The sequence below is a fragment of the Lathyrus oleraceus genome, chromosome 2 (genome assembly GCF_024323335.1).
Source record: "Lathyrus oleraceus cultivar Zhongwan6 chromosome 2, CAAS_Psat_ZW6_1.0, whole genome shotgun sequence".
Taxonomy (NCBI): Eukaryota; Viridiplantae; Streptophyta; class Magnoliopsida; order Fabales; family Fabaceae; genus Lathyrus; species Lathyrus oleraceus.
The window spans coordinates 358770221-358790582 of record NC_066580.1 but is presented as its reverse complement, the minus strand read 5'-3'; the positions used below and the strand labels follow the sequence as shown (position 1 = coordinate 358790582).

Genomic DNA, 20362 nt, shown 5'->3' with positions numbered 1-20362 from the left:
GTTGGCATTGCCGTTGACGCAGTTGACTAAGAAGGGTCAAGTGTATGTGTGGGATACAGCTTGTGAAGCGAGTTTTGTTGAGTTGAAGAGGCGGTTGACCAGTGCCCCAGTGTTGATCTTGCCTAATCCTGGTGAGTCCTTCGTTGTTTATTGTGATGCTTCTTTGATGGGTCTTGGTGGTGTTTTGATGCAGAATGGTAAAGTTGTAGCTTATGCTTCTAGACAGTTGAAAGTTCATGAGAGGAATTATCCTACGCATGATCTAGAACTTGCAGCTGTTGTATTTGTGTTGAAAATGTGGAGGCATTATCTGTATGGTTCCAGATTCGAAGTGTTCAGTGATCACAAGAGTCTGAAGTATCTGTTTGATCAGAAAGAGTTAAATATGAGGCAGAGAAGGTGGTTAGAATTACTAAAGGATTTTGACTTTGAATTGAGTTATCATCCCGGTAAGGCTAATGTAGTTGCAGATGCGCTGAGTAGAAAGTCTCTACATATGTCTATGATGATGGTTCGGGAGCTTGAGTTAATTGAACAGTTCCGTGATATGAGTTTAGGTTGTGAAGTTTCCGCCAATAGTGTAAAGTTGGGTATGCTGAAGTTGACTAGTGGAATTCTGGAAGATATTCGGAATGGCCAGCAAGTTGATGTCGCTCTAGTCGATCATATTACTATGGTTAACCAGGGTAATGGTGGTAATTTTGAGATTGATGGGAATGGCATCCTGCGATTTAAAGGTAGAGTTTGTGTTCTTGAGGTGTCTGAATTGAAAAAGAGTATTCTTGAAGAGGGCCATAGGAGTGGATTGAGCATCCATCCAGGTGCAACTAAAATGTATCAAGACTTGAAGAAGTTGTTTTGGTGGGCTGGTATGAAAAGAGATGTTGCTAAGTTTGTGTATGCCTGTTTGACTTGTCAGAAGTCAAAGATTGAACATCAGAAACCGGCAGGTATGATGCAACCTTTGAAGATTCCTGAATGGAAGTGGGATAGCATTTCCATGGATTTTGTGACGGGATTGCCGAGGACGACGAAAGGTAATGATTCTATTTGGGTGATTGTGGATCGATTGACTAAGTCGGCGCATTTCTTGCCGATGAAGATTAATCACTCTTTAGAGAAGTTGGCAGAGTTGTATATTGAGGAGATAGTGAGGCTGCATGGTATTCCATCCAGTATTGTGTCTGATAGAGATCCCAGATTTACTTCTAGATTTTGGGAAAGTTTGCAGAAAGCGTTGGGGACTAAGTTGAGGTTGAGTTCAGCTTATCATCCTCAGACTGATGGCCAGACTGAAAGAACTATCCAATCCTTGGAGGATTTGTTGAGAGCTTGTGTGTTGGAGCAGAGTGGTTCTTGGGATAGTTATTTGCCGTTGGTGGAGTTTACTTATAATAATAGTTTTCATGCTAGTATCGGTATGGCTCCATATGAAGCATTGTATGGTAGGAGGTGTAGAACTCCATTGTGTTGGTATGAATCAGGTGAGAGTGTTGTACTCGGACCTGAGATTGTGCAGCAGACGACTGAAAGGGTTAAGATGATTCAGGAGAAAATGAAGATTTCTCAGAGTCGTCAGAAGAGTTATCATGATAACAGGAGAAAGGCACTTGAGTTCCAAGAGGGAGATCATGTGTTCTTGAGAGTTACTCCGACGACGGGTGTGGGTAGAGCTTTAAAGTCTAAAAAGCTTACTCCGAGGTTTGTGGGTCCGTATCAGATTTTGAAGAGGGTTGGGGAAGTGGCGTATCGGATAGCTTTACCGCCGTCGCTTTCTAATCTGCATGATGTGTTTCATGTATCTCAGTTAAGAAAGTATATTGCGGATCCTTCGCATGTTGTTCAGTTGGATGATATCCAGGTGAGGGATAATTTGACCGTAGAGGTGTTGCCAATTCGGATAGATGACCGAGAAGAGAAGACCCTGAGAGGTAAGAAGATTGCTCTAGTGAAAGTTGTTTGGGGAGGTCCAGCTGGTGAGAGCTTGACTTGGGAGCGTGAAGATCAGATGAAGGAGTCATATCCGGCTTTATTTGCTTGAGGTATGTTTTCGAGGACGAAAACTCTTTTAGTGGGGGAGAGTTGTAACACCCCGATTAAAATAAGAGAATTATTTAATTGAGTTAATATTATTTTATTAATTTAATTAAATAAAGTTGAATTATTGGATTATTATTATTATTATTATAGATATTATTTATTTTAATAATAATTAAATAAATAAAATAATTGGAATATGAAGAGTGGAAGGGTAAAAGTGGAAATTGGATAAAAGAGGCCAAAGTGAGAATTCAGTTTTTCACGTGTTTTGTCTCAGAGTCAGAGAAAGGGGAGAAACGCTGAAGAGAAAGAGAAGGAAGAGGAGGAGGCCAAAGATTGCTCAGAGTTTCCTTCAATCCAAAGAGGTAAGGGGTCTGAACCTTATTAAACAATAATATGCTGAAAATGGTAAAATATTGTGTGAACGAAATTGGGATTTTAGTCGAAGGAATTCGTAGAAATTATATGCAATGATGTTAGGATTGTGAAATCGAATAGGAGACTAATCGTACTAGATGATATGAGTGATTGTGTGCGAAATTTGGACTGTGGAAGGATGAATTTGGATAGATCTCGTAGTAGAGAAAGCCATGGCAGATCTGGAGATCTGGTTTCTGGTCATACGCGTATGGCACTAGGCAATACGCGTATGAGATGGCCTGGTACGCGTATGGCACTAGGCAATACGCGTATGGATGAAGAAGATGGAATTTTGAACGTGAAATGGTCTCTGGTGGTACGCGTATGGGGAAGTGATACGCGTAGCATACGCGTATGGGAATGGCCAATACGCGTATGGATTTGGTCAGGCATGGGCAATACGCGTATGAGCATAGGCAATACGCGTATGGGCAGACTTGTGGTCTTTCCTGGCTGTTGTTGTGCAGTTTCGGTTGTTTAGGCTGAGCGAGGTAACTTAGCTGATGCATAGTATACGAGGGATCAATTCCCGTTGCTTTGAGTGGTATAGATATTAGTAGAGTGCGATAATACTGTGTTTGATTATGTGGCAGGATGTGATATGCTTTTATGATAGAATGTGTTAATGATGATGATAACATGACTATATGATGCTTTGTTGCTATGTTGATTATGATGAATGCTTGGTGTGCATGCATTCATGAAAGGCCGATGCCTAGTGATGAACGGACTGAGTTCCAATGATGTTGTTGACTCCGGGCTTGTTGAGAGACTTGGTTCCTTACGGGGAACTCGGATTCTATGGTGATGAATCTGGGAGTGGTGATCCTGTAGTTGGTCACAAAATGGGTATACCGAGTCGTGTTGAGTCATGCATGGGTGTGTGCATTGCATTGATATGTTGTTTTGTTAATGTTCATGAGTATGTTGATTATGATGATTATGATGAGCTGTGTTGGTATAGGTGAAATGTATTTATGTTTATATTTCTGTCGTTATATTATTGTTTAATAATGTAATTCTCACCCCTTCTGCATGTGTTTATGTTCATCTATGATGAGCAATGTGCAGATAAAGCGGAGTAGATATTGTTGAGGTTCCAGGAATAAGTGTAGAGTTATTCTACAGAGTCGAGTCAAATGCTCTGGTCATGTGACACCGGGATTATGGGATTCGATAGATAATATATTATTATTTACGTTGTTTATGATGACTAATATTGAGATGTTTGTTGAGATAATGTTGAAACATTATTATGAATTGTTATATGATGAATTATAATAATTGTGTTGTTGTCCGCTGCGAAGTTTTAAATATTAAATAATATATGTTATGTTGAAATGAAATAAGTGTTATGTTGTAAGGAATGTAAACTCTTCTACATGTTGTACTCTGATAATATAATTAAATATGTCGTTCGGGTAGAAGGGTGTTACAGAAGGGATAGTGCTAGGCCATAAAATATCCCATAAAGGAATTGAAGTTGACAAGGCAAAAGTAGAGGTGATAGTCAATCTCCCTCCTCCAGTTAATGAGAAAGGTATACGGAGTTTCTTGGGACATGCGGGATTCTACCGTAGGTTCATCAAAGATTTCTCCAAGATCGCCAAACCATTAAATAGTCTGCTTGTGAAGGATACTCTGTTTCTGTTTGACAAAAAGTGCAATGAAGCCTTCGATACTCTGAAGCATAAATTGGTGTCTGCTCCTATAGTGATCTCGCCTGACTGGTCTTTACCCTTTGAGATCATGTGCGATGCGAGTGATATAGCAGTAGGGGCAGTCTTGGGGCAAAGAAGAGACAAACTCCTGCACGTGTGTAATACCCCAAAATTTACCCTTCATTTTTCCTGGAAACATACGCTTTACACCTCATTCATGCATTCAGTTTTAGGTCATCTAACATTTGCATTTCATCATGGCAATCGGAATCGGATCCAAGAAGCTTGAACATCACCCAGAATGCTAATCTTGAAGGAGCAAAAATCTGCTGCTGAGCTGTCATGCTCGCTAGGCGAGCAGCATGGTTCGGTAGGCGAACTGCACTGTCATGCTCGCTAGGCGAAGGGTACGCGTTTTCAGAATATAACAGAGAGTTTTGGGCTTCAGCTGACCTATTTTGAGCCCACAAGTCACCAATATTAGTCTATAAATACAAAAGTTTCAGTAGAGAAAAAACACTGGAGTTTCACTGGAGAAAGAGCTTGAGAGAAGGAGACCTAGGAACTACTTTGCGGCAACCTTCAGACAGCTTTGAGAAGTTCACTCCGACTCACACACTTTTTACCTCCATCTCCCGCAAACCCTAATAGTGCTTTGCAAACCCAGTCGTGCCCTTTGATTTTAAACGATCTCTCCCATCAGGTATGCCTTTGTTCCTATTACTCTATGCTTTGAATTTGAATACTCTGAATGTATGAGGTAACATCAGGTTTTGCCCACGGGTTTATATTTGTGTATGAATATGTGAATAATACCTTGAATATTTTAATCGTTTTCGTTTATGAGATGGATACCACGGGGATTCGGATTATGGAAATCAAATTGTTATCAAGGAAGAATCCAAAACCCGCAGGCCTTCGCTAGCCGCTTCGCTAGGTGAGCCTGTAGCGAAGCTTCGCTAAGCCTTCGCTAGGCGAAGCAATCGCGAACGTGATAGTATTTGCTTTTTTTGTTCTGCTTTGTTCTAACCTGTCTTATGTTTCCATGGCATTGTTTTCTCTTGATTTCATCCTGTTACTCTAACCTTTTGTCGAGTTTTTGTGAGGACTCACATACTCTTGCAGGGATACCATCTGGAGGTTTATTCCGATTACCCGTACTGACTGACTTTCTTTGATGGTGTTAGCTTGAGAGGATCTTAGGGTTGCTTACCCTTTAATTGCTGTAACTTCGGATCTTTATCCGTGTGGTACTTTTACCTCTTTCCCGTATTTTACCGCTTTCTTAGCTGGAAGACCTCGATAGGAGGCAATGTTTGAGCCCCTTGGTGGCATTTTACTTTAAGATACATGTTTTGTATGGTGTGATCGTTTCCCCATAGGATGTGAGGCTTCGTACAGTCTCCCGTTTGCATGCCAATTAAGGTAGCACTGTTCCTTCGTCTAGGACTTCCTTTTTGCATGAGCATCCCTAAAACCCTAACCCTTCATTGATTTTTCTTCTCCTAAACACACGTTTACTCCTTCTACTACAGACGAGTAAGTCTCCAAAGGTCGAGCATCCGGTAGATTGCGTAGTAACGTCGTCCCCCCCAAAACACATAACCCTTAACCCGTAGTTAGCCGAACTACGGCTTGCTTTGATTCTCATTCCAGATGAGATACATAGGCATAAGACGCGATGTCTTAGCGAGCACACATCCCCCTAACCCCTAAGTAGTCGAGCTACGAAGACTCTGATTCTCATATTCAGATGAGATACGTATGCAATGGATGCGACATCCGTGCGAGTCATTTTCTTTTGACCCTTTTTTAGTAAACAGCACAAGATAAACTCACCCCCTTTAGACAAGAACTACAAATGTGGATCCCGTAGAGTACTACGGATGCGTGGGGTGCTAATACCTTCCCTTCGCATAACCGGCCCCGAACCCAAGATTTGGTTGCGAGACCTTGTCTTTTCCTTTCCTTTTTTCAGGTTTACTTCGAGCGTTTCCTTTCCCCCCCTTTGGGATAAATAACACACGGTGGCGACTCTTCTGTCATCTCTTTCCTCGTCAGGTGTTTTTTTTTGCACACTGTATTTTTCAGGTTGCGACAACGTGATCTATGCCATCCATGTGTTGAATCCAGCTCAGATGAATTATGCAACCACAAAGAAGGAGCTACTGGCTGTGGTGTATGCCTTTGACAAATTCAGGTCATACTTATTGGGAACAAAGGTAATTGTTTATACTGACCATGCTGCTTTGAAATATCTTTTTTCTAAACAGGACTTGAAGCCAAGGCTACTCAGGTGGATTTTGTTGTTGCAAGAATTTGATCTAGAAATTCGAGACAAAAAGGGGTGTGAAAACACAGTTGCTGACCACCTATCTCGAATGTCCCCGATAGAAGAGACTGAAGAAGAACACCCGGTCAAGGATGAGTTTATTGATGAACAAATCCTCGCTGTGGTGGGTGTTCCATGGTTTGCCGATTACGTAAACTATCTGGTAGGTGGCATAATTCCTGAAGACTATGATTATAACAAAAAGGAAAAGTTTCTTCATGATTGCAGGTTCTATTTGTGGGACGAACCATTCTTGTATAAGAAAGGGGTAGACGGACTGGTTCGTCGATGTGTCCCGGAAGAAGAACAAAATGAAGTCTTAAAAGCGTGTCATGATTCAGATTATGGGGGATATTTTAGTGGAGATAGGACAGCCGCAAAAGTCCTCCAGTCGGGGTTGTACTGGCCTACTTTGTTTAAAGATGCCCAAGTCATAGTGAAGGAATGTGACAGATGCCAAAGGACAGGGAATATTTCTAGGAGAAATCATATGCCCCAAAAGGGTATGCTTGAAGTGGAATTATTTGATGTTTGAGGGATTGACTTTATGGGGCCGTTTCCACCCTCATTCGGGAAGAATTATATTCTGGTAGTTGTGGACTACGTCTCAAAATGGGTGGAAGTTGATGCCCTCCCTACTAATGATGCGAGAGTAGTGGTAAAATTTCTCAAGTAAAACATCTTCGCAAGGTTTGGTGTGCCAAGGGCACTTATCAGTGATGAAGGGACACATTTCTTAAATAAGCTCATGGAGAACTTATTGAAGAAGTATAATGTGAAGCACAAGATTGCCACTCCGTATCATCCTCAAACGAGTAGGCAAGTTGAAGGATCCAATAGACAAATAAAACAAATTTTGGAAAAGACAGTGAGTGCTTCAAGGAAAGATTGGGCGATCAAATTAGATGACGCACTATGGGCGTATAGAACCGCCTTCAAAACCCCAATCGGTATGTCTCCTTATCAACTGATTTATGGTAAGGCATGTCATCTCCCTCTGGAATTAGAGCACAAAGCCTTTTGGGCATCCAAGTTCTTGAATTGTGATCTTGCAAAAGCCGGTGAATCCCGAATTCTTCAACTTCACGAGTTAGAAGAATTTCGTAATCAGGCATATGAGAATGCGAAGATGTACAAGGAGCAAACAAGGAAGTGGCATGATCATAGAATCATTAAGAAAGACTTCTGGGAAGGACAACTGGTGTTGTTGTTCAATTCTAGGCTCAAGTTGTTTCCTGGCAAATTGAAATCAAGATGGTCCGGGTCATTTGTTGTGCATAAGGTATCTCCCCACGGAGCGATAGAAATCAAGAATCAAACCAATGGGGGTATATTCAAGGTAAATGGCTAGAGATTAAAGCCCTATCACATAGGACAAGAATATGGATTGATTGACCATGTGCGTCTCACCTAATGAGGTGGACGACCGTCGAGCCATGCGACGTTAAACGAAGCGCTTCGTGGGAGGTAACCCACGTGTTTGATTTCTAATTTATTTCGTTTTTCTTTTTCTTTGTGTGTGCTAAAAAAATTTTATAGGGGAGGAGGAGAATTAGAAGGGCAAAGTCACAAACACCTCAAAATGGAAGGAAACCACACAAGTGCAGTAAAACAACAAAACAATTTTCAAATGTTGAGGGAGCTAGATCACTAACACGAGCGCCCGTGTTGAACAACACGGCCCGTGTTGATTACCCTGAACCAAAGAAGTGGGCGTGTGCAAAGAGGAGGAAAACAGATCACCAACACGGGCACCCGTGTAGATGCACACGGCCCGTGTTGTTTTGTACGAGGTGGATTTTTGAAATTTTTGAATTTTTTTTTTGTTTTAAGTGGTGGGACCCACTTGACTTATAACTCATATCCACCACTTATCCTTCATTATTCTGGTTTTACAAGACTCTCATTCTCTCTTCCTCCATTGTTAACCTAGCCTCCACCACCAAAAGCTTCACTTTTCACCACTATCAACTCCATAAAACCACATCTTCCTTTCACAAAAATTGTTCTACTCTCCGCCCTCTACGTAGTGACGGTGACCGTTTTTACTAATTCTTTATTTGGGTTTTGAGATACTTTGTAGGTACCCATTATGCCCCCGAAGAGAGCAAGCAAAGGAAAGGCTGTGGCCACATCTTCCAGGCCAAAGCAACATGCGAGACGCAACCCGAATGCACATGGCATCCTGTTTGAGGAACCGGATCACCATGAAAGGTATGCGATACTTGCTCAACGAAGACTCATTCCTATCAGATATATGTGTGATGCAACACTAGATGAGCTAGGATTAAAGGAAGAAGTGCATCGAATGTTTCACAATATAGGTATGCTAGAATTTATGCAATTTGAAGCACCGACTTTTGCACGCATCACTCTTGAATTTTTTAGCACTGTTGAGTTTAAGATGAGACGCAGGTGAACTGGTTCCGAAATGGAGTTTTATGGTCAGTTGTCTTTCATATTGTTTGATGAGGACCATGAGTTGTCTGTGGAGGAACTTGGGGGGATTCTGAGACTTCCAGTATCTGGACCCGGAGCACCCCCAAACACTTTTTCAGTGGTTGATTTCTGGAGGGCCATTACTGGTAAAAATGGTTACAACCCGAGTTCTGGCAAGGCTTCTGGGATTCATAACCCTTGTTTCAGGTATGCACAGAAGGGGTTAGCTTACACCTTGTTTGGACGGGGTGATAGCACCGGTGTGGCCGCAAAGAGAGAGTTGTTTTTCTTACATTGCATGGCCAACAATGAGAGAGTCAATGCAACCGCTTTTGCTGCTAATCATTTGAAATAAGTTGGCTATGCAAGTACAGGTGATATTTCTGTGGGTGGCATGATCACTCAGATTGCATACCACTTTGGTTATGGTCGGCTCTTGATGGAAGAATCAGTAGTGGCAGGTAAGACAAAGATCGACATGAACACTCTTGTCAATCAACAAATGATTGTAATCATGCCGAACTATTATTCTCTGGTAATTCATAATATGGAAGTACTTGCGTTACCAGCACCTGATTCTATTAGTATTGCAAATATTGCTGACTGGCTTTATGCAGCTTTTGCCCCATCTGTAGGGGACAATGTTCAGAATGACCAGAATTTTTCAGGTGATGAGATGGAGGAAGATGATAGACCAGAGGAGAAATTTGTGTCACCCCCACAAGATTCGAACCGACAAGGTGAAGGGTCCTCTTCTATGTCTCAGGACCAATGAGGTTGGATATAAACTGAGATGGGTGTCCTCCGCACCGAGCAAACTAGACAAGGTACGGTTATGGATGACATGCAAGCTATGATGCAACGTCTGATGTTGCATTTCCCGCATGATCTTCCACCTCCTCCACAACAGTAGTCGCTGTGAGTCCCCTTTGTATCTGGATTTAAACATTGAGGTCAATGTTTAGTTCAGGTGTGGGGGGAGGGGGTTTCCTTTCATGTTTTATTTCGTTTTCATTTTGTTCATGTTTTCCTTCATCGTTTTTGGATTTTGTTTTTGCTTCTCTTGTCGTAGTATTTTGTTTTTATTGTTTACCTGTGTGTACAGAGTGATGAGAAATTGTTGGACGAATCCGGGATCGATTGTAGTGGATGAAAGGCACTCCCCATACTTGTTCTGTTAAGGTACCCAGGAAGTTGATGCAACCATGAGAAAGTAAAAGTCGGACACAATTTGGTGACACTGGACCGAGAGAGCGGTATGGTATAACCGAATCGGAAAAGAAACCACATGACACTAGGAGGCTTCAGAGCTTGTAAGTTTAACCAACATGGTGAGAACACAAAAGCCAAACACTAAATATCATCATGAGAGTTCAGCCAGGTATGACTCTATCACTCTGACTTTGCGTATGTTCTTTTGACACTTCACAGCATGACAACACACACTGAGGCAAGTTGTTTGTTTAGCCCAGAGCCTTTCTAGCCATCCCTATTTGTATGTTTACCCTTCGTGAACCTCATTGAGCCTTAGCCTTTTTGTTCGTAATAAACCCCATATTAACCATTAATCATTCATTTCTTCCATTAATCGGCATGATTGTTGTAAGTTACAAAATATGCAAAAAGCTAAGTTTGGGGTGGTAATCTTTAAAGAAAGGGCAAGTGCATAAGAAGAGATCTAAAAGTAATGCAAAAAGAAGAGACGTGTGTATGTCCTAAAAGAAAAAAGAAAAAAAATGCACTTGCCGAGACTTAAGACTCTAACACATGTAAAATGGTCACAGAGAATTGAGTTAAAAAGAGTCAAAAGTGAATAAACCCCCAGAGTTATGAGTTAAGCACGAAAAAAAAAATCAAACAACATGAATGTCAAGTTCAAAACCATTTGTTATCCATTTCTGTGTCTATCCTACCGTACCCGATCCCCGTTACAACCGAAAAGACCTCATAAAGTGTGTGGAATCTGTTGTTGTAGTGAAATTAGAATTTATTCAAATTTAAGAGTTTGGTATTGCATGTTGTGCTGTGAGTGTAAACACCCTAACCATGAGAGATATTGTGAGTATGTGAAAAAGCTTGCAGGTAACGAGGCCTCTGATGTGGAAATGTGGTGAACAGTTTGAGTCGGGAAAACCGGAAACTTGATTGGAAAGGAAGAACACAAGTTGTGAAGGACAAGGTTGCATTGTGGAAAGTGAATTCGTGGGTGGCCTTTGTTTGGACTCAATACATCACTTGAGGACAAGCAATTAGACAAGTTTGGGGTTGTGATCGGTCACCATTTCCATTGAATTCTCACCTTTTATCCGGCATATTTTCATCACTTTGGTAAGATTTGTGGTTGTTTTTAGTTGTTTTAAAATCATTTAACATGTTTCGTTAGTTTATTATTGCATTGCATTTTGTTACATGTTTGTGTCAAAAAGTCTCTTTTATGCTTCGATTTGGTAGTGTTAGTGTTGCAGGTTGTTGCATAGGTTAAAAAGGACTAATAGCTGAGTGTTGGATGCTCCGGAAGGCCAAAATATGAAGATTCAGAAGGTCAACACGGGCTCCTGTGTACATCAACACGGCCCGTGTTATTTTCCAGGAAGGAGCACTCAAAGAGGTAAAATAGGAGGTTAACACGGGCACCCGTGTACATCAACACGGCCCGTGTTGATGCGTCTGTAGCTTGCTTTAAAAAACACAACTTTTGAAGAGCAACACGGGCACCCGTGTGAATCCACACGGCTCGTGTTGATGGGCGCGGCTGAGAAATTTTACTTTTTGTTGTGTGGATCTGCCCTGTTCATGAAGGGTATTTTGGACTTCTTGCTGGGAGAAAAAAACCATCTGAGGCTATTAGAAGACTTTGGAGAGAAAGAGAAGGGGACTTTTTTGACGTACGAGGGAAAAACATTGCACTGGAGAATATAGCTACTACGGAGGATTTGAAGACGGAGAGATTCAAGGGCATCAACCATTGAAGATCAAAATCTCCTAATTCTTTGTAATGTTTAATTTCCACACTATGATTTCTTTGAATACTATGAGAGGCTAAACCCCTCAATGCTAGAGGGTGCTCCTGATTTGATCTGATGTTATGAATTCTAACCATGGATTTTCTTATTACTATGTTACGTATTTCAATTCAATTGTGTGATGTTATTATGCTTTTGTATCAGACAAATACAATTAGATCTATGACTATCAATAACAGGATTGTGATTGTTAGGGTTTTCATACAAGTGGGTTTATAATTGCATCACCTAGGACTAGGAACTTTTGTAAATCACCATAAACCTTGATATTGTTTATGATTAAAACCAATGATTAGTTGAATGGACATTTGAGTAAGAATTGGTAGTTTAATAGTTTCTTCATTAAGGACTTAAGGAAGAACATTCTGAGGTTAGGTAATTGAATGTTTCATGTGTATTGAGGAAATCTTGACTTGAATTCATAACTAGTTAAATCAACCACTCACCCTAGCATGTTTCATCTTAATCAATTATTCTTTACTATCTTTTTGTGTTTATTGTTATAAATTCCCAAAACCAACCAAACCATTGTGTTTTTGTTCAAATAGAATCAGAAGTAAAATAAGTATTTCCTACGCAATCCCTGAGATCGATACTTGGGAATAAAACTCCTTATTACTACATCAGTGAAAATAGTACACTTGCTATTTTTCCGATCAGTCACTTCTAATTTTAACAATTCCAATCGATTTCTCTCTTTGCAGGAAGCTCTTTGAAAAACTCAAATGTGTTATATTTTTCTCTAATGAATTTAACCCAAGTGTACCTTGAGAAGTCATCCACACATACAAAGACATACCTTTTACCTCCAATACTTTCTACTTGCATAGGCCCCATTAAGTCCATGTACAATAGTTCAAAAACTTTTACAGTGGCGAGATGACGAAGCTTCTTGTGGGGCATCTTAGTCTGCTCGCCTATTTGGCATTCTCCACACACTTTTCCTTCTTCAATCTTGAGTTTAGGCAGTCCTTCACAACTTCATCTGAAACAATCTTCTTCATGCTCTTGAGATTGAGGTGACCAAGTTTTTGGTGCCAAAGCTTGGTTTCATCAACTTTTGTTATCATACAAGTTAAGGGATCCTCTTTGTTCAGAGATATCCATAGATAACAATTATCCTTGGACCTTGAGCCTTTCATAACCAGTCTTTGATCTTGGCTGGAAACGACACATTCTAATTTGTTGAAGCTAACCTTGAGGCCTTGATCATATAGTTGACTTATACTGATTAATTAGGCAGTCATACCTTCCACCGGCAACACATTATCAAGGCATGGTAGACCATAATATACTAGTTTGCCTATTCCTTATATTCTACCTTTTGCACCATCACCAAAGGTGACATAGCTGTTAGAGTAAGGTTGTAGCTCTTCAAGATACGACACTTCCCATGTCATGTATCTGGAACATCCACTATCAAAATATCAATCTTCTATAGAGGATACTCTAAGAGAAGTATGAGTTATAAGACTTGTGATTGTTTCCACACATTCTTCACTTGAACCTTCTCTTCTTTCCTTTTGAACCTTGTCTTCCCATGGTGTTATGGAAGACCATATAGTCTGTAACAATTTGGCCTTATGTATCCATATTTTCTATAATGATGGCATCTTCTATCATATTTCTTATAACCTTTACGATGGGGGTGCGCATGTCAAGCTCGATGTTGGAACGTGTGATCCTTTTTATTCACATGACTATAGTCAAATCCTATGGCTATAGAGTTTCTTGGCTTCTTCTCTTCCAATTGTATATATTTTAGCAATTCAACATCATTTCTTGACTTCTCCCCATCTTCCATAACTATATCTGACATGTCTTGAGCTCTATTCAATATCCTTACAAACCTTGCTAACTCCTCCAGCTTGGATGTTAGAACAGAAATATCTTCACCCTGACTAGTGACTGTAGTAGAAATGGTGTTTCTAATGAGGCTTCACGAGCAGACTTGAGAATCTCTCGTGCTTCTTTAGCTTTTGAACATGTATTTATTAATCTTAACATGTTTTTATCAACCCCTTTGAGAATAGCATTCAGAGCCTTGGAGTTTCCAAGGGCTTCATCATCTTCAAATTTGGTCTAATCAGCTTTGGTTTTAGGCTAGTTGTGTTGTCTTTAGAAGTAACAACTGGATGTTTCCATCCTATTATCACATCTTTCCAAGTTTTATTTCCCAAGGATTTGAGAAACGCAACAATCATCACCTTCCAATAGTCATAGTTTGTTTCATCCAAAACAGGTGGTTTGTTAACTGATCCTCCATCTTTCATTGTCTCCATTTGAGCAAAATTTATCTTCCCTGAAGCTCATCCAATAGGCTAGGGTGTGTGCTATGATGCCAATTGAAATTTTATTCCTCAGGGGATAGATGTCGAACTCGATATTTTGATAATATGTTTGACAAGATACACCAGAACCACTACACTAATAAGTAATAGATGATGGAGAAGAAAAGCAATAAATAACACAATCAATTGTTTATCCAGTTCGATGAAACTACACCTACGTCTGGGGGGATGAGTCAACAACCCAAAAAAGGAAATGCATTATTAGTAGTTTAGTACAATTAGACTTACAAGGAATAACAAATCATATGGTGTTCAATGCCTCTTCCTAACACTACCCAATGACAAAATAACCACAAAACCCTAGTGATCAACTTCAATCTTCATAGGATGAAAGAATGTTGAATATTACAACTCAAATAGAAAAACCTTTTACGTCAAGTTACTGAAACATAAAGGTGTACATAAACAATGTTGATTACAATTCAACTAGACAAACCTTTTATACCAAGTTACTGAAACATAGAGGTGTACATAAACAATTCTACATTGATTCTATTAGGGCATTAGCGTGGAATACACTGCACAAAACCCAACACTATAAGATCTTCAACGGGAGTGCTTGTTTTCCAATATAGGTTTGAGCTTCTTATATAGCAAAGTAACTCTGGGTCTTTCTCCTTGGACAATATCTTTGAATTCGTCAAGAATTAATGCAGAATTTGTTGGATATTTAATTTTCTCATTGAATATCTCCAACAAGATATGATTTGTTTTAATTTAAATTCAAATTTAAATCTTCATTTAAATCCAAATTAAATTTCATTCAGCTGTCAAACAAATCACCTAATCATATTTTTAAATCAATAATAATAAAATCTTTAACAAGTCTTTTGCATAACATACTCCAAAACACAGCATTTTGGCGCCTATTGCACAAGACCCAGATGTCTTACCAACATGTTGGAGCATCGCGTCCAGCATATGTTCTTTATGCAACTTCATACAGCTTTAACAAGCTTGATCAATCTTGAATACTTTGACACTTCTCCAGGTTGTTGTTTTGTTAAAATGCAGTCAATTCAAAGGGGCAATCCAATAGGAATAACACTATGTTTTTGGAAGTTTGTGTTAATCTTGTCACCAATAGGCTTAAAAAAACCTTTGTTGTTGGAAATTTGTGTTAAACTTACAAAAGATGATGATATGGTTGCTAGTAGATGAGAAATCCACAAAATAGGGGAGCAATATATGTGAATGGATGAGAAAGTGAAGAAAAATATGAATAGACTGAGAGGAATGTGGAATAATGGATGAGAAGGATGGATGTTTGCCGATTTGAGAAGAAGAATGGATGAGAAAGATGAATGCTTCCTAATTTGAGAAGACTGTGGAAGAAGAAAATTTGCAAAGAGAGAACAGTAAATTTTTAGATCAAAAGATTCCCTGCTTGATGATTTGAGTGAAAAGAGAGCCTAAAGCATCACTATCACTAGCAACTTTTAGATTAGTTAAATAAAAGGGAAAAATATCAATTTGCCCTAAAAAAAAACTTATAATATTACCCTTATTTTCACAATGGTGGTATATAAATAAAATCGCTATTGTGCCGCTACGAACCCACAAATAGCAGCCGCTATTTCCTACTATACTATGCCGCTATAGCATGCTATCGACAACTAGATCACACCAATTTCACTTCAAATGTGTTTTTAACTATAAAAAATATAAATTCTTGATTTTAACTAAACTAAAATTACATTAGGTTAAACAAATTATTATTCAACCTTTCTTTCAAATGTTTAAACACATCCAAACATATCACTTCAAACTCATCCTTTTCAAAAAACATTACTTCAAACTCTTAATTAAATTAATTTAATCAAAAACCATTATTGATCACAAACTCTGAGAGAATGGTTTCAAACTTGCACCCATTTTCACAAGATCAAAACCTTTAGGAATATCTGACTCAAAGAGCAATTCAATTTTAATCTGACTTGCAAGCAATGAAGGAATTCTAGGCAGGAAGATATAACCATAAACATTGTAACTTGTAAGATTACAAAACATGGACAAGTACATAGATCAGTAAAGAGGCTTCAACTTTAAAAGCCAGTGTTTGCTTTACTTTTGAATGTAACAACATCCTATAACAAGATAAATAAATTGTGAGGGGAAAAGGACAGTTGAGCATAACATATCAGCCCCGATAAAGCACTAACACAGACGCACGACATGAGACGTGACACCGACACATGAACACCATTGAATATAAATGCATGTGCAGTGTCGAACACCAATCATGCTTTCAATATAAGACGTTGGTGCTACATAGATCAGCCCTCGTTGTATAACAGGTGTGACGATACTCAAGATACTCAAGCCAACGCACGCTCATATGATTAAACTATATGAACTCTATTAGGATTGTTTTGAGAAAGGCACTAGTAACCTTAGGACAAGCCTTCGATTTTTGTCTGAGTGGTTACTGTGTTGATGTGGCATTTGTATCAGCAACCCAATACTGCTTAACAGCAACTAGTATCTTTTCTGGAACAAGTGGACCATCCTCATGGTCAACCAATTTAGTATCCCATCTCATTCCTCCGACAATTTTCTTTACCTTGATTAAGATATCGACTTCATCGCGGAATATTACAGCACCTTCTGGTCGTAAAATCCGGTCCATCTCCAGAAGAATGTCTTCTATGTTACATCTGTGCATTTTAAACTCGTTATCTAGAAATCATTTTAATACCATCTAAACAACAATCTACATCGCACTATACGCAAGGGCTAAACTAGTGACTGAGATTTGCTATCAAGTTCAATTCAAATTAAGAGTTAAAAACAACTGAAGGACAATTGAATAACCATGTAACCGAAGAAAATACTCACTTGTCTTTGTACAGACTAAAAAGACCATTGCTATGAATGAGGTCGTACGTCCTCGGATATGTAGAGAAAGCTTCACACCTAGATCATAGAGAAACAATACAAGACAGTGCCGACATTTTCATGTTATTAATCAAGAAAAAGAAATAAAATTGTACAAGATTAGTATCATCTGAGATTCAAATAAGCATTTCAACTTACGTATAAACAATCACGAAATACTGTGAAGATAATAGAAGGAGGAAGTTAGAAAACTGTACCAATCATGATAAATGCCTATGAGTCCTCGTTGATATATAACACCCAGAGTATGTTTGTCAGCTATAGTAGGAACAACGTTCATGACCCAGAGCTTAGGAGATTGAATCGCAGCAGCAAAACTACCCAAACCAGCATTCATATCCATGATATTGCGATACCTTCCAGAGTCCAAGAGTTTATTTATTTTCTTGTAAGCAGTTACATGTTTTTTCCACTTTTTGCTATCATCTTGATACGTCTCAGCAGAAATTCCAGGAACAGAGCCACTGGCAATTTTAGGAGGGACGGCATAAAGTCTCTGTGGAAAAGGCTTGAGATCTCCGTGGACTTTAGGATTACGAGTAACACATGCCTCCATTTTCTTATTCCTGCAACAACAATAAAATACTAAGTTTTCCTCTTCATTATCACAACGTTGTGAACAATTTTTTCTTAGATTTATCTATGCTGGATTAACTTAACAGTTAGTGGAAATAAATTGAATACCTATAATGGATGTTAAAGTGTGTAAAACAAATTGACACTGAAAGAAAGTGCATACCAAGCATCATTGGCATCAGTTGATTCACAGAATTTTACACCAGAATCTTCTTGTCTGCTTCGACATGTTTCAGAGTCAATAGTTTTCTGCCAGACAGCAATTTCATGTTCCTCGGTTTTCTTCTCCCAGCAAAGGAGTTTAGCAACCTCTTCAATCTTTCTTTGTTCTTCCTCGAGATCCTCCTTAGGTCTTTGCCAAGCTTTGTAATGAACCTTCCAATGGATTGGAGGCCCCGAAAGCACCCAATAACCACCAGGTCTCAGAACTCGGTCAACTTCCATCATATAAATTCCACCTGCCAATCACAACCCAAAATACACTTTTAAATAGCTTTTATCACAAGTCGTGTGATATATGGTGCCAAATCAAACAGAATAAGAATGCAAAGATAAGCATTTCATACAAAATAGGTTAAAGATCTTAATGTAAATTTCTCACCATTTGATCCCCAAGGAATTAAGCAACGAGAACAATGCGCCATATCAAAGGCTGCAGAGGGATAAGGCAGTTTTATGGTTCCTAGGACACCAATAATGGCAGGTACACCCCTTTCAAGGGCAAATTGTACTTGTGCTTCATGAGAGTCTCTTGGTGCAAATGACATGGCAATAACATTTCTGCTCCAAAGATATGCCCCCCAACTGGCAACCTGTTTGAAAAACCCATACATCATTATGGATACATAGCTAAAACAAACTAACTTAATGCTATAGTGCCGTTATAACCACTATTTGACAACACTTCATACTAAATGGTGTATTGAAGAACAATGGCAACTTGTTCAAATTCTGCAATGCTATGACGGCATAGCGCGGCTATAGCCACTCTTTGACAACCCTGAACTCTAACTACGACGCTAATCAAATTAACAGGAACAAAATCGACAAAAGAATTTCATACAAGCTCTAAGGAATTTGCAATGACAAACGTACCCCACAACCAGTGTCCAATGCTGTCCTGACTGTTCCATTCTCTATAGGTATCACAGAAGCAATTTGATCAATATATTTGTCAGCCCCTTGAGGAAACTGGGTTCCACCACCAGGGAACCTAAACACGTTTCCCTCATATTGGATCCAGTTCTGAATAGCCTTCTCAACCGTAAGACTCTTGTAAGGTGCATTCGCATACGGAACATAATCACGGCTCTTCGGCCATGGAAATGGTGTTACATACCCTTTCGGTGCAGGGATCAAACAATGTAACTTCTCTTCCTCACGAGGGCAATGCCTCTCTCGATAAATCATGTTATCTCTAGAAAAACTCATTGCCCGCTTTTGATCATGGCAGGGCGTGTAATCAGTATATCGAGCTTTACAAGGTTTAAATACCTTAGGTTTTGAATCAACCCCATCAATTTTGCTAACTTCTCCACCATGGTGAGAATCAAAACTTAAATTCGGAACTATATCACACTCAACACCTTTCTTAGTAACCTCCAAAGCTAAACCATCTCCCTTTCCAAAACCACTTTGCTGCCACGAACCCAATACGTAGAAGAAACAACACAGACCAGCTACTATAAAGATCTGCACAGATCTTCTAGTCCTACTATCAGCTAAACTTGGTTTTGCCATAAAGAATCTGAAAAAGAACAATTCCTAATAAGAATCACATAAACCAGAAGATTAACAAATTCCAAAAATTAACTTTAACTTCTACACTATCCACTCAAGATTGTGCAATAGTCATGAGTGAATCAAATAGGATCCAGCTACACTACTTGCAATGCAAGATGCACACTAATGAACAAATCCAGAACAATAAATGAAGAAGACCCACCAAATCATACTAAACATAAATTACAATTGAAACAAAATTGACCTAAAAAACTCAAATTTATCAGTACCCATTTCGAAAAAAATCATTTTTTTAATACCCATTTCGAAAAAAAAAATCATTTTTTTATAAAATAAGCAAGATGGGGAGAAGAAAAAGAGAGAAAGAGGGGGAGAAAATGTTTATGAGGGGAGAGATGTTAGTTTTACCGATCACATGAAGGTGGAGGCAGCAATGGTAGGAGAAGATCTGGGATTTGTTTTCAAGTTATAAAAGGAATGAGAAACAAATCAGGTTTTTGTTTTCGAGTTTGATGCTGTGAGAAAAGCTAGAAGAGTCAATGGAAAGTCTCTATCTAAAACCCTACAATTCAACGGCATCAGTCATGTTCAGATGAACAACGTAGGAAAGAGGAAAAAGGGAAAGGTTGAAAGAATTTAGAAGAAAAAAAAATGGAAATTCTATAAAAAATTTAATGAGTTAGGTGTTCTTTTTACTTAATTTAAGATTCTATTTTTATTTTTTATTAATAAATGTTATTTTTTAATTTTTTTTCCAAAACAATTATGTTAGTCAATTTGATCTTATTTTCCCTTGAACTTTGATTTAAAACATTAACTTATGTTGATGTGACAAGTTTTATAGAGTGAATGAATGTCATCTTTTCTTCCAAACTATTT

General features: G+C 38.9%; 1 protein-coding gene across 1 annotated transcript; it reads right to left on the bottom strand.

Annotated features, from left to right (window-relative positions):
• Positions 1-16238: 16238 nt before the first annotated feature.
• Positions 16239-20154, bottom strand: LOC127119523 (probable methyltransferase PMT2). The gene is made up of 7 exons (XM_051049763.1): positions 19892-20154; positions 18836-19487; positions 18342-18552; positions 17904-18198; positions 17362-17730; positions 17105-17182; positions 16239-16923 (listed from the first exon to the last, which is right to left on the bottom strand). Exons 2-7 carry the CDS (start codon positions 19478-19480, stop codon positions 16692-16694), a joined length of 1830 nt encoding a protein of 609 aa, XP_050905720.1. The 5' UTR covers positions 19481-19487; positions 19892-20154; the 3' UTR covers positions 16239-16691.
• Between the last annotated feature and the right edge of the window lie 208 nt (positions 20155-20362).